Source organism: Lactuca serriola, chromosome 6 (genome assembly GCF_051521515.1).
Source record: "Lactuca serriola cultivar US96UC23 chromosome 6, Lser_US96UC23_V15, whole genome shotgun sequence".
Classification (NCBI taxonomy): domain Eukaryota; kingdom Viridiplantae; phylum Streptophyta; class Magnoliopsida; order Asterales; family Asteraceae; genus Lactuca; species Lactuca serriola.
Window position 1 is genome coordinate 96,637,501 of NC_136413.1, and position 11,540 is coordinate 96,649,040.

The 11,540-nt window shown below is 44.0% G+C and overlaps 1 protein-coding gene across 3 annotated transcripts in view; it reads right to left on the minus strand.

The window, feature by feature from the left end:
* Positions 1 to 2,033, minus strand: part of LOC145056551 (putative triglyceride lipase) — a 6,401-nt gene extending 4,368 nt beyond the window's left edge. Inside the window, exons 1-6 of one of the 3 annotated variants that reach the window (XM_079004238.1) lie at positions 1,463 to 2,031; positions 1,220 to 1,278; positions 1,002 to 1,083; positions 790 to 857; positions 556 to 625; positions 232 to 313 (exon numbers count right to left, since the gene is read on the minus strand). In XM_079004238.1, the coding sequence (XP_078860364.1) occupies positions 232 to 313; positions 556 to 625; positions 790 to 857; positions 1,002 to 1,083; positions 1,220 to 1,278; positions 1,463 to 1,771 (670 nt within the window). In that variant the 5' untranslated portion in view covers positions 1,772 to 2,031. Of the gene's footprint in view, positions 1 to 231; positions 314 to 555; positions 626 to 789; positions 871 to 1,001; positions 1,084 to 1,219; positions 1,279 to 1,462 lie in introns of all 3 variants that reach the window. The other 2 variants (XM_079004240.1, XM_079004239.1) reach the window with 2 other exon arrangements.
* Positions 2,034 to 11,540: the final 9,507 nt, after the last annotated feature.

Sequence of the window (11,540 nt, forward strand, 5' to 3'; positions counted from 1 at the left end):
TCTACCAAACCTTCTTAGGAATTACCCTTTTACTAACTATCTAATTTCTATCAATTGTTCATAAGATAAAACATCAAGGGTATTGGAATATCCTGTGCTAACTTCATAATGCTGAGTTTTTTTTTTTTTTAAAAAAAAAAGAAAATTGTTCGAGGTGAAAAGAAGCTAAAGGTACATGTAGAGACTTAAATCATCCAAAAGATCAAGAAAAGAGAAAAGAAGAAAATTCACCATCACATATGGACTCCAAGCTGACTATGGAATTGCCCATACGTTTATGGGGGGTCACAAGATTAGCATCCCAAGCTGCAACCTGAAGTTAAATTGCTACATAACATAAATTATTAGGATCCAAAACGACACAACAAAATCTCTAATGCAAGTATTAGCAAAACTAACAAAGATGATACCATCTTAAACTTGAAAAACCAAAATGCCTATTCAATCTGATGTTTAGTGCCATAATAAGAAAGAATATTACAGGTTGTTTACTGGTAACTAGGAATAAGACATAAAGTGGATACTAAAATTATCCACTTAAAATGCATTGATAACCTGAAGATCGATGGTTGGCGGATGCTTGATGTATAATGTGAGATCTTCATTCCAAGTTGGTTCCTTTGTCCTGACAAAAAAAATATATTTAAAACAAAGACTAATTCACTACTCAAGTTACATGTATGTAGTATACTTTGACAAGTTAAGAGTAAAAAGTACATTTATTTGTCTTCCATCACAGAAAACACAAGCCAGATACAAGGAGAATGAGACCACATTAAATATACTCACCCCCATTTAACATTGCTTTTCACAATCTGACTATCCAATTGCAAAACCACATAAGGATCACTTGTTCCCTGAAAGCAGAAACTGGGAAACACATGAGAACACTTAAAACATGGATTTTCTAATCCCTAAAAAGTGACCAAATGCTGCTACATATATAGATGTAAATGTATAAACATTTCATCTAAATGAAAGATATGCAGAAGAGAGGTTACCCATGGATCCATGGCAGGAAAATCATAACCTTTCTTAAGCTTTATAAACACCTGGCCATCATAAATCTCACGAAGAAATGACCTGACAAAAGAAGTCAAGGCTCTAGTTAAATTAAAGCAACTCCCAAAAAAAAAATCACTCAATTCAACAGGAAAAATGAAATGAAATCCATTTTGTGGTTCTTTATATATGAGGGAAAAAGCAGATCATAGCATACTCTGAAAGAATCACAGTCTGACAACCAGCTGCATCCACCTCGCTCTTTCCAATATTTTCCTGATAAACAAGAAAGAAATTAAAAAAAAAAAAAAAAGATCAATATTCAATGCTTTCTTTATTATGATTCCCTCACAAGTAAACAATCTTGCAACTCTTGGTATAAACTGCAAGTGAAAAATACACGCGAATCCCTAAATGATTGGATAAAGATTGATTTGTGGCAAAAGGTCGAACAACTTACTGTAGGAGTTGTATAAGCTTCAAACGCAAACCCAGCGAGAATGACTGCACGATTAATATCAAATGGAGGCCGTTCAATCTCTTCACGCAACAAACCGGTTTCCATATCGGTGTTTGATTTGGTGGCGTAAACAAGCGAGCATAATCCATTTCGACTTCTAGTATTCGGAATTGAAAACCTGAGCTTCAGAGAAAAGGGGGAGATGACATTAGGGTTTCGAATGAAGGGAAATCTTGGTAGATTGAAATTGGCAGTGGAGCAATAGAGAAAGTGAAATTGTGTTTTGTAAGATTGAACATTGGTAGCCATGGATAAGAACAAAGAAACGAAGTGAGTGTGTGCTCAGGAACAACTGTATAAAGTGTTGAGAACAAAGAATGAGAAGTCTAGATGTATCCACAACGGCGGTTATCGTAACGTTAAAACATTGGCGCCAAGTGACGTAACGGTCAATTACTAAATTAGAGACACTTCATTCTTCAACGTTATGGAAATCCGAACACACGTTTGTCTCCAATGTATGTGGATTGGTCGAGGTCGACGATATTCACAATCATGATACCAACCAAGACAACCAAAATTCCCCTGAAACAAAAACTGTAATAAGTTTTAGCTTTTTATTTATATATAAAAATTAGAATTCAAAAAATGTCTATATTTTGAACCAACATAAAACTTACCTAAAAGGATCCTAGTCTTACATCCTTTATTCCTTTAGCATGATTTGGTTAAAGCGAAAACAAATATGTTTGTGTCTATGCTTGGACAGATATATTATTTATTTTTTTTAACATTTTTTTATGTTTTTTTTAAAATGTTGGCTAAAAAGACACTTCATTTTATCATATAGACACCCTAATTTAATTTTGAAATATTTTTATTGGTTGAAATTGCATTGTTTTCCGAAAAAGCTGATTATAAGTAGTTAATTATAGATTGACTTTTAAAAAAATGATCAATAGGGTGTCCAAGGGTTATCTTATTAGCAACACCCTTTTTTAAAATGTCTAACTTATATGTGTAATCTTACCATCATACAGTGTTCTTTATAAAAATACCTTAAGTAAATTAAATGAATGATCCTTATGGTTTTGAGTAATTTGCACGTTTGGTTCCTGAATTATTTTTTTAACACGGAAGGTCCTTACTGTTTATTTTTGTTACGCGTTTGGTCCATATCTTACCTAAAAAGACTATTTTCCCTTGACTTTTCAACTTATTTAAAATAAACACACCCCAACCCCACCCCCTGTTCACTTTACCTTACTTACCCTATCATTTTTCCCTATTTAAATAATAGTCTTTTTAGGTAAGGCAGAGACCAAACGAGTAACAAAAACAAACAGTAGGGACCAAACGTGTAACAAAAACAATCAGGAGGCGAGTAACCCCTGAGGTTTAGTACCAGTACGAGTATGTTTCTGAGTAATCCAAGAGAAAGAGAATGGTCTTTCGTAAACTTCATAACGTTAATTCCTCTAAGTGAGCTGTCATAACCATACTAAATAATGACAATTTCGTCTGTCTTGACGTTGTTAGACGCTGACGGAAAATAGAATAAGGTTTTTGTCACCCTAGATTGATTTAGTCTAACTGTAGCGAACAGCTCAGGTGTGGGGTGTCATCCCCGTATAGATCTATACACAAATTCCCGCTCTCCCTCCAAGAGACTCTGATTATAACTACATGCTACGATCGTACACTTAATATGTGTCAACCGATAAAACTCACTAGATCCTTAATCGAATTTACGCGAAGAAAAAGTATAAACTCATTCCAGGCCCAGTGAACCATGTAAGTGAACCACTAAGGCATCGCTAAACATGTAAGTAATCTCAAGGCCCAATAGGAATGAGATTATATAACATGGGCCCAAAATATATGTAAAAGGACAACTAAGGCCCAATTCACATGTAAGGTATTTACAGGCTCAAATAGCACGCAAATAGTATCCAAGGTCCGTCACACATGTTAATGGGTCAATGAGGCCCAATAATCATACAAATAGTATTTAGGACCCATCAAACATATAAATGGGCCACTAAGGCCCAATAACATGAAAAAGGAAAAAGTTAGCCCGTTTATTATTGTATTGCTAGTTTTAGCCAAATTATTTACCAAAATAGCACAAATAGCCCATTTTTTTGTAGAAATGACCTTCTTGGCCCAATAAGCCAAAAATTTACAGTTAAGGTCCAATCTTAGTAAAATAACATTTTAGTCCCCATTTTGTTCAAAGCTTGTATTGATGGCTAGTTTTTGGTAAAATAACATTTTTAACCCATTTTTGTCAAAAATATCATTTTTTGGCTTGATTTATGTGAAAATACACATTTTTCTGGTTTTTGACTTTCTGAACTGTAACACCCCAAAAATACCGGTTAAAATTTTCATTTTTAAATTAGATTAATACGTAAAAACATCATTTCAAAACATTCATAATAATACTCCGTGTCTGAAAACCGGTAATATCATAATAATATTTCAGAGTACATCCCAGAAAATCCATAGTGCGGAAAAACAAGAGTGTGTGTGATATGCTGCTACCACGCCGGCTCCTTTCCCTTAGCTGAAGAGGTACCTGAAACCAAAACTGAAAACTATAAGCACGAAGCTTAGTGAGTTCCCCCACTGTACCACATACCATATAATCACATAACATACATATATTGTCAGGCATATCTGGGTGCCCGACCTACCCCTTTGGCCCTCTCGACCGGATATTGCCTAACATATCTGGGTGCTGGCCTCCCCTTCGGTCCTCTCGACCAGATACTGCCTAGCATATCTGGGTGCCGGCCTCCCCTTCGGTCCTCTCGACCGGATACTGGGGAACTATTTCTCCTCTCTACTACTACTACATAACATGTATCACAATATCAGAATCTATCTAACATGGCTGGGTATGACTACCCCTTCGGTCCTACCGACCGGATATCTCGGGGGCTATCTCCCCCTACTGTCACTAGCACATAGCATCATATCATACTAGCACATAAACACATCACAGGTAGTAGTAATCCCTAGATGAATATCACAGAGACAATCATCTACATACAACTCCTATTGGTGGGCCGGCATTGTGGCCGTAGACCCACCGCTACTGGATGGTAACTCACCTCGAAGTAGTTGTTGATCTAATCGGGAACTGACTGTCTAATGCTGCTGCTGCTGCTCCGGAAATCCTCCGGCTGAAATTCCTACAACATACTCAATCAAACACTGCTAACTGACCTTTGGGTAAAATGACCATTTTACCCCTGATCATGCCCTAAGACAAAGTCAAAGTTAACTTTCAGTTGACCTGACTCGGCGAGTTGGCTTTCCAACTCGTCGAGTCCCTACCCAAACGATTGACCTGAATCCCATTTCTACTCGTCGAGTTAGGCGACGACTCGACGAGTTCTCCTTCTAAACTGATATTCAAGTCCTTCATCCTACTCGTCGGGTTGTATGAACAACTCGTCGAGTTCAGCTTCATCCGGAGAACACTTATGCTAAGACTCGTCGAGTTGTATGAACAGCTCGCCGAGTCTGTTCTTGATCTAAGGAGATTGCCTTGAACTCGCCGAGTCAGGGCATTGACTCGCCGAGTTCCTCCATAGATGAGTTCAGCTTCCGACTCACTGAGTCACACCCCATGACTCACTGTTCACTCGACCTTACGAAAAGGGGACAAACTCGGAGACTCGCGAACAGACTCGCCGAGTCACATGAAAGACTCGCTGAGTCGTTGCCATGCACCCACTAAATACACAGATTTGCTCGATTCCAGTCCATGCCATTCACAGATCTGGACTCCTAGAACACGAATCACACGTAAAGTTTCCAACTTTACGTGTAGATATTCACCCATAAGGGTTTTAGGGTTCAAAATGCACCCAAAAGGGTAGATCTAATGTCTTCATGCAATGAGGGTCCATAAAGGCAACAGATCTGAGCTCCTGGAGCTCAACCATGCCTAGATCTAAGGGCCAATCAACTTATTACGAAATAATTTGCACATACAAGCTTGGGGATTGGCTCAAGAATGACTTAAATGAAGTAATAAGCATAGAAACAGGGGGAAAACAGGTTATACCTCAAAGGAACTGCTGAGAGAGCACAAAGATGCTTGGATTCCTTCCCTTCCTCTTGATCTACTCCTCGTTTTGCCTCAAAACCTTCAAGATCACACAACAATTGCTTCAAACTCTAAATGAACAACTTAGAACGAGGGTTGGAAGCTCTGGGGGTGAATGGGGGCTGGCTTGGGGCGGATATGTTGTTTAAATAGGGTGCAAACCCCTGAAACTTAGGGTTTCATCCAACAGCTGTGACTCGCCGAGTCCAGGATATGGAATCGCCGAGTCGACAACTTAAACGCGTCCCGGGTCCCGCATCTACTCGGCGAGTCGGACCTGTGACTCGCCGAGTCCAAGGCTAAAAGAAGAGAAATACTCAAATAGGATTTACGTACCAGGAACCGGGTGCTACAAATCTCCCCCACTTATTTTAGACTTCGTCCTCGAAGTCTGCTGCTCGATCCTGAAACAACTCAGGATAATGCTCCATCATCTCGTCCACCGGCTCCCAAGTCCATTCCGAACCCTTGTGGTGTTGCCATTGCACCTTCACTAGCTCCACCCTCTTGTTCCTCAAATCCTTCGACTTCCTGTCAAGGATTGTGACTGGGCGCTCAATGTAATTCAGGCTGTCATCAACCTGAATATCCTCCAAAGGCACTACTGCTGTATCATCCACTAGGCATTTCCGCAGCTGGGAAACGTGGAAAGTGATGTGGATTTGGCTGAGCTCGACTGGCAGATCCAGTCTATACGCCACCTTGCCCACCCGGGCCATGACTCGGAATGGTCCGATGAACCTCGGACCTAACTTGCCTCGCTTCCTGAATCGATTGACGCCCTTCCAAGGCGACACCTTCAGGAGAACCATATCCCCGACTTGGAATTCCAATTCGGATCGACGCTTGTCGGCATAACTTTTCTGCCGACTCTGAGCAGTCAGAAGCCTGCTCCGGACCTGCTGGATCCTCTCGGTCGTCTTGAGCACCACTTCGGTGCTCCCCATGACTCTCTGGCCAACCTCACCCCAACATATCGGGGTCCTGCACCTCCGTCTGTACAACATCTTGAAGGGAGGGCGGTCGATACTCGCGTGGTAGCTGTTGTTGTAGGAGAACTCGGCCAGGGGAAGATAGGTATCCCAACTACCACTGAAATCCAACACGCATGCCCGCAACATATCCTCCAAAGTCTGGATGGTCCGCTCGCTTTGACCATCCGTCTGCGGGTGAAAGGCGGTGCTAAAATGCAAACGAGTGCCCAACTCGTCATGAAATCTCTTCCAAAATCTGGAAGTAAAACGCACATCCCTGTCCGAGATCACCGATACTGGCACCCCGTGTCGCGCCACGATCTCCCTGATATAGATGTCGGCCAATTTCTCGGCCGATATGCTCTCCTGAATCGGAATAAAGTGAGCACTCTTGGTCAATCGATCCACGATGACCCAAATCGAATCCACTCCACGCGCGGTCCTGGGAAGCTTCGTGATAAAATACATCGTGATATCTTCCCATTTCCACAGTGGAATGTCCAACGGCTGCATCTTGCCATGCGGTCTCTGATGTTCGGCCTTGACCTTCCTGCAGGTCAAGCACCGCTCAACGTACCATGCCACATCCCGCTTCATGCAGGGCCACCAATAATCTAGACGAAGATCCCTATACATCTTTGTCGCCCCGGGATGAATGAAAAATCAGGACTTGTGCGCCTCCTCCATCAAAATCTGGCGCACGCCTCCGAGATACGGCACCTACACCCTACGGTGTAGTGTCAAAAGTCCTCAGCTATCATAATCAAAGGAGGAAACCTAACCCACCACACGCTCGCTCTTCCGATGTTCCTCCTTGATAGCCTCCTGTTGGGCCTCCCGAATCTGCTCCAACAAGGGAGTCACTACGGTCATCCTCATGCACATATCCCTGATCGGCGCCGCCTTGCGGCTAAGCGCATCGGCCACCACGTTGGCCTTCCCTGGGTGGTAAAGGATCTCACAATCATAATCCTTTACCACGTCCAACCACCGATGCTGCCTCATGTTCAGATTTGGCTGATCCATGAGGTACCTCAAACTCTTGTGGTCCATGTAGATGGTACATCAAACCCCGTAGAGGTAATGCCGCCAAATCTTGAGGGCAAAAACCACCGCCCCCAACTCCAAATCATGCGTCGGGTAGTTAGCCTCGTGAGGCTTGAGCTGCCTCGAAGCGTAGGTAATGACATGCCCCATCTGCATCAGTACCGCGCCCAACCCTGAAATGGACGCGTCGCAATATACCACAAAATCCTCTACGCCCTCTGGCAGGGCTAAGATCGGCGCCTCGCACAGTTTCTGTCTCAGCGTCTCAAACGTAGCCTGCTGCTCGGGTCCCCACCGAAAGACCACGACTTTCTTCGTCAGCCGCGTCAGGGGTACGGCTATCTTGGAGAAATCCTGAATAAATCTCTGATAGTAGCCTGCTAATCCCAGGAAACTCTGAATCTCAGATGGAGACTTCGGAACCTCCCATCTCATCACGGCCTCGACTTTGGCCGGATCGACCAGAATCCCGTTCTGGTTGACAAGGTGTCCGAGAAATTGCACCTCGCGCAACCAAAACTCACACTTGGAGAACTTGGCATACAAGTCTCCCTCCTCAGGGTCTCCAACACCTCTCTCAGATGCTCCTCATGCTCCTCCTGAGTCTTGGAATAAACCAAGATGTCATCGATAAAGACTATCACAGACCGATCCAGCATCGGTCTGCATACGCGATTCATGAGGTCCATGAACGCGGCAGGAGCATTGGTGAGCCCAAACGGCATCACCACAAACTCATAGCGGCCATAGCGCGTCCGAAACGCAGTCTTCTGCGTATCCTCCTCCCTGACCCTCATCTGATGATAGCCCGAACGCAAATCAATCTTGGAGAACCAAGATGCTCCCTGAAGCTGATCAAAGAGGTCATCAATCCTCGGAAGCGGGTAACGTGATGAGATTTAAAACAATCTTTAATCTATGAAGATCGATTAGATCTTGAACAAGTATGTAAATATAAAACTGTAAGAACGCAATAATAAGGACAAGACAAGATAGAATCAAACGAGTCGAATGATTAAACAAAATCCTCAGAAGAGCTCGATTAAGAACATCAACTATAGAGGATTGGTAGGTTACAAGAACGATTAAAGAAACCTGTTGTGCTCTAGATGAATCGCTATTTTGTTAAACTCTAAAATCGTTAACCTAATATGCATGCAAGCGTAAACTTATATACAAAACATAAAAGGCTATCGGTTGGACAGGCCCAAACCGGAATACAAAATAACTTATACAATCGAGCCCAAAAGACGCAATCTTCAAAATAATCTTCAGCCCAACAATCTCCTCCTTTGCGTCAATTTGGAGCGAGACCTTCACTTGTTACTTGGGCCAGCAGCTGAAGCAGGTACCTTCTTCTTCACGGTGCTAAACAGACATTTGGTGATGGAGAGAATGGTCTGTCTAAACCAGATGTACCAATTGATCATGTCGTTGAAGTACTTGATGTCATCAGCCGAGTTCTCTTTACACCGTTTGATAATCGATAACACATGCTCCAAACAAGCTGTGGTGTAAAGGTGTTTGTCAGCTAAAGCGAAGAGACATTTCTGTCCTTCCGCTCTAGTAAACATAACCGAGTTGCGCCTCGGGTCGATCCTGCCCATTTGCATTTGGTTGAGATCACTGGCCGATCCCACAGGAGCAATCTTCGGTTTCTTCTTGAAGACTGTGGCGGCCTCCTGATCCATTAGGGCAACCTCCATGATGTAGCAGGCTAACATCCTTTTGACATGGTCTATAATGGGACCATATTCGGCTTCATTGGTCAAAAGGATATTATACAGGACAATCCAATCATGAGGATTTAGATTCGGTAGATCTGCCAGGGAGATAAGATGAGCAGTTCTTGCAGATCCCCGAATCAACTTGAACCGAACGTTTATAAAACGACCTTCGGTGTAAGGTTTCAGCACCCGAACGTTTACAATCTTCTGGGCGCTCCAAGTGAGGTATTGAGGACGAGCAGCCGCCATATAAAAGTCAATGAGCTCCCTGTCAAGCTCAGCATTCGGGTGAGGGACTTCAAATATGTTAGAGAAGGCGTGGAAGATGAACGCCTTTCGAGTCAGCGGCATGTCGAACTGCGAATCGACAGTGTTGTTGCAGTCGAACGAGATAACCGGCTCGAGCCATAATATGCTGGGAGTTTCTATGGCCTCTTTAATCATACGCTCCCTGGTCCAGGCAGGGAAGAGAGTCTTCCGGCTCTCAAGGAGATCGTGGGCTTCCTTTTGCTTGCGTTCGGCTTCTTCAGCCTCTCGCGCCACACGACTGGCATCATCGTCAGCATTGCGACTGTTCTTCCGTTTTAACATGTCAGCAATGGTCTCCTTGTCTTCATCTTCATCTTCTTCCTCAGCTAAGTTTTTGCCTTTGTTCTTCACACCCGAACCCGAAGCTTGACCAGTCGGAGGTGGTTCGGTCGTGTGAGTAGCTTTGGAGGAAGGAGGTGGTTTCGATCCAGTCTTCTCATCTCCCCCTTGTTTAGGAATGGACACGAAACTCGGTAGGCCTTCGATTTTGCTAAGAAGGTCCATGACCGGAGAGAGCTTTTCAGCGAGGGTACGCCTCACCGAATGGTTAAGAATGGGATCGTGTGCTTCCAGGATGTTGGATAATGCTGCATGGACATCCGAAACACACGTTTTGATCACATCCCTTTCGGATCGAAGAGCTTCCAGTTGTTGTTGGGAGTTGGAGAGTTGCGTGCTCTTGACCTTGAGGGCGGTTGTTTTGCTCGCCAGAACGTCCATCAAAGAATTCTCAGCTACAAGATCCTCTTGTAGCTTAGCGAGGCGAGCATCGATGGAGGCACGAAGTGCCGAGTTGTCATCGCTGATATTTTGTCGTAGTGTAGCGAACGAAGTCAACTCCGTTGAGACGAACTTGGCCAATTGCTGAACAATTGGTTCCAAAATTGTCTTGGTGGCGTCGGCGCTTTCCTGCAAGGACTTCAGCAGGACGGAAGCGTCGGAGAATAGTTTATCGACTTTTTCGGTCGCAGCCTCATAGGCTCTGGTGGAGGCGTCAATCGCAGCAGTTGCTGAGGCCACTGAATCATGTTGAGCCCTGGAGAAGGCGTCAACAATTTTCTGAAGGGCAGCTTCAGAGAGAGAGGATTGCTGGTTGGAAGAGGAGGCGAGAAGTAGGTCAACCTTCTCGTTAAGCTCTTTGAGATGCTTCTTCGTCACTAGAGCATCATCCTCCTCGTCACTCTGAACTTGAAACGGACTGTAGTAGACCGAATCAAAGTTCATGTTTTCACCACCAAGGTAAGGGTTTTCGCCATCAGAGGCATTTTCAGGAGATGGAGGGGGTGGTGAAGTTGGGGGTGTGGTGGGTTTGGTAGGTTCAGGTTGAGTGGGTGTTGGGTTAAATTTGGGTGGTGGTTGAGTATGGGTAGTTTCGGTTGTATGGGTTTCAGGTTGTGGTGGTTCGGTTACTGGTGGTGTCTCGGTTGCAGTGGTGAAAATGGGTGGAGGTATAGGGAAAGATGTTGGGGGAATAGTGGGGTTTATGGTCGGAATGGAAGTAGGAATGGTTGGTGGAGGTGAAGGAACTGGGGAATTATGAAGTTCCATCTCTGGGGTAGGGGACCGAGGTGGTGTGTTGCCTCGTTGAGGAGATTCGTCTCCTTGAGAGCCGTCAGAACCCGAACTCTCACCCTCAGAGTCACTGGAAGAAGAGGGGATTACAAGCTTTCGCTTCTGTTGAGTCTTTCTCCTCTTCGGCTGTGGGGACTGTGCAGCCTTCGGTTGTTTCCTCTTTTTGGGAGAAGGTCCCTTTGGAGCTTTGGACGCTTGCTTCCCTTTTTCTGCCTTTTTGCCCCTGCCCACCGGTTTATCTGCATCGTGAATCAACCTGAGCATATCCGGTGTCAGTTCCCTAGGACCAGTTGGCCTAAACTCCTTGATCGTCCGAATTAGTCTGC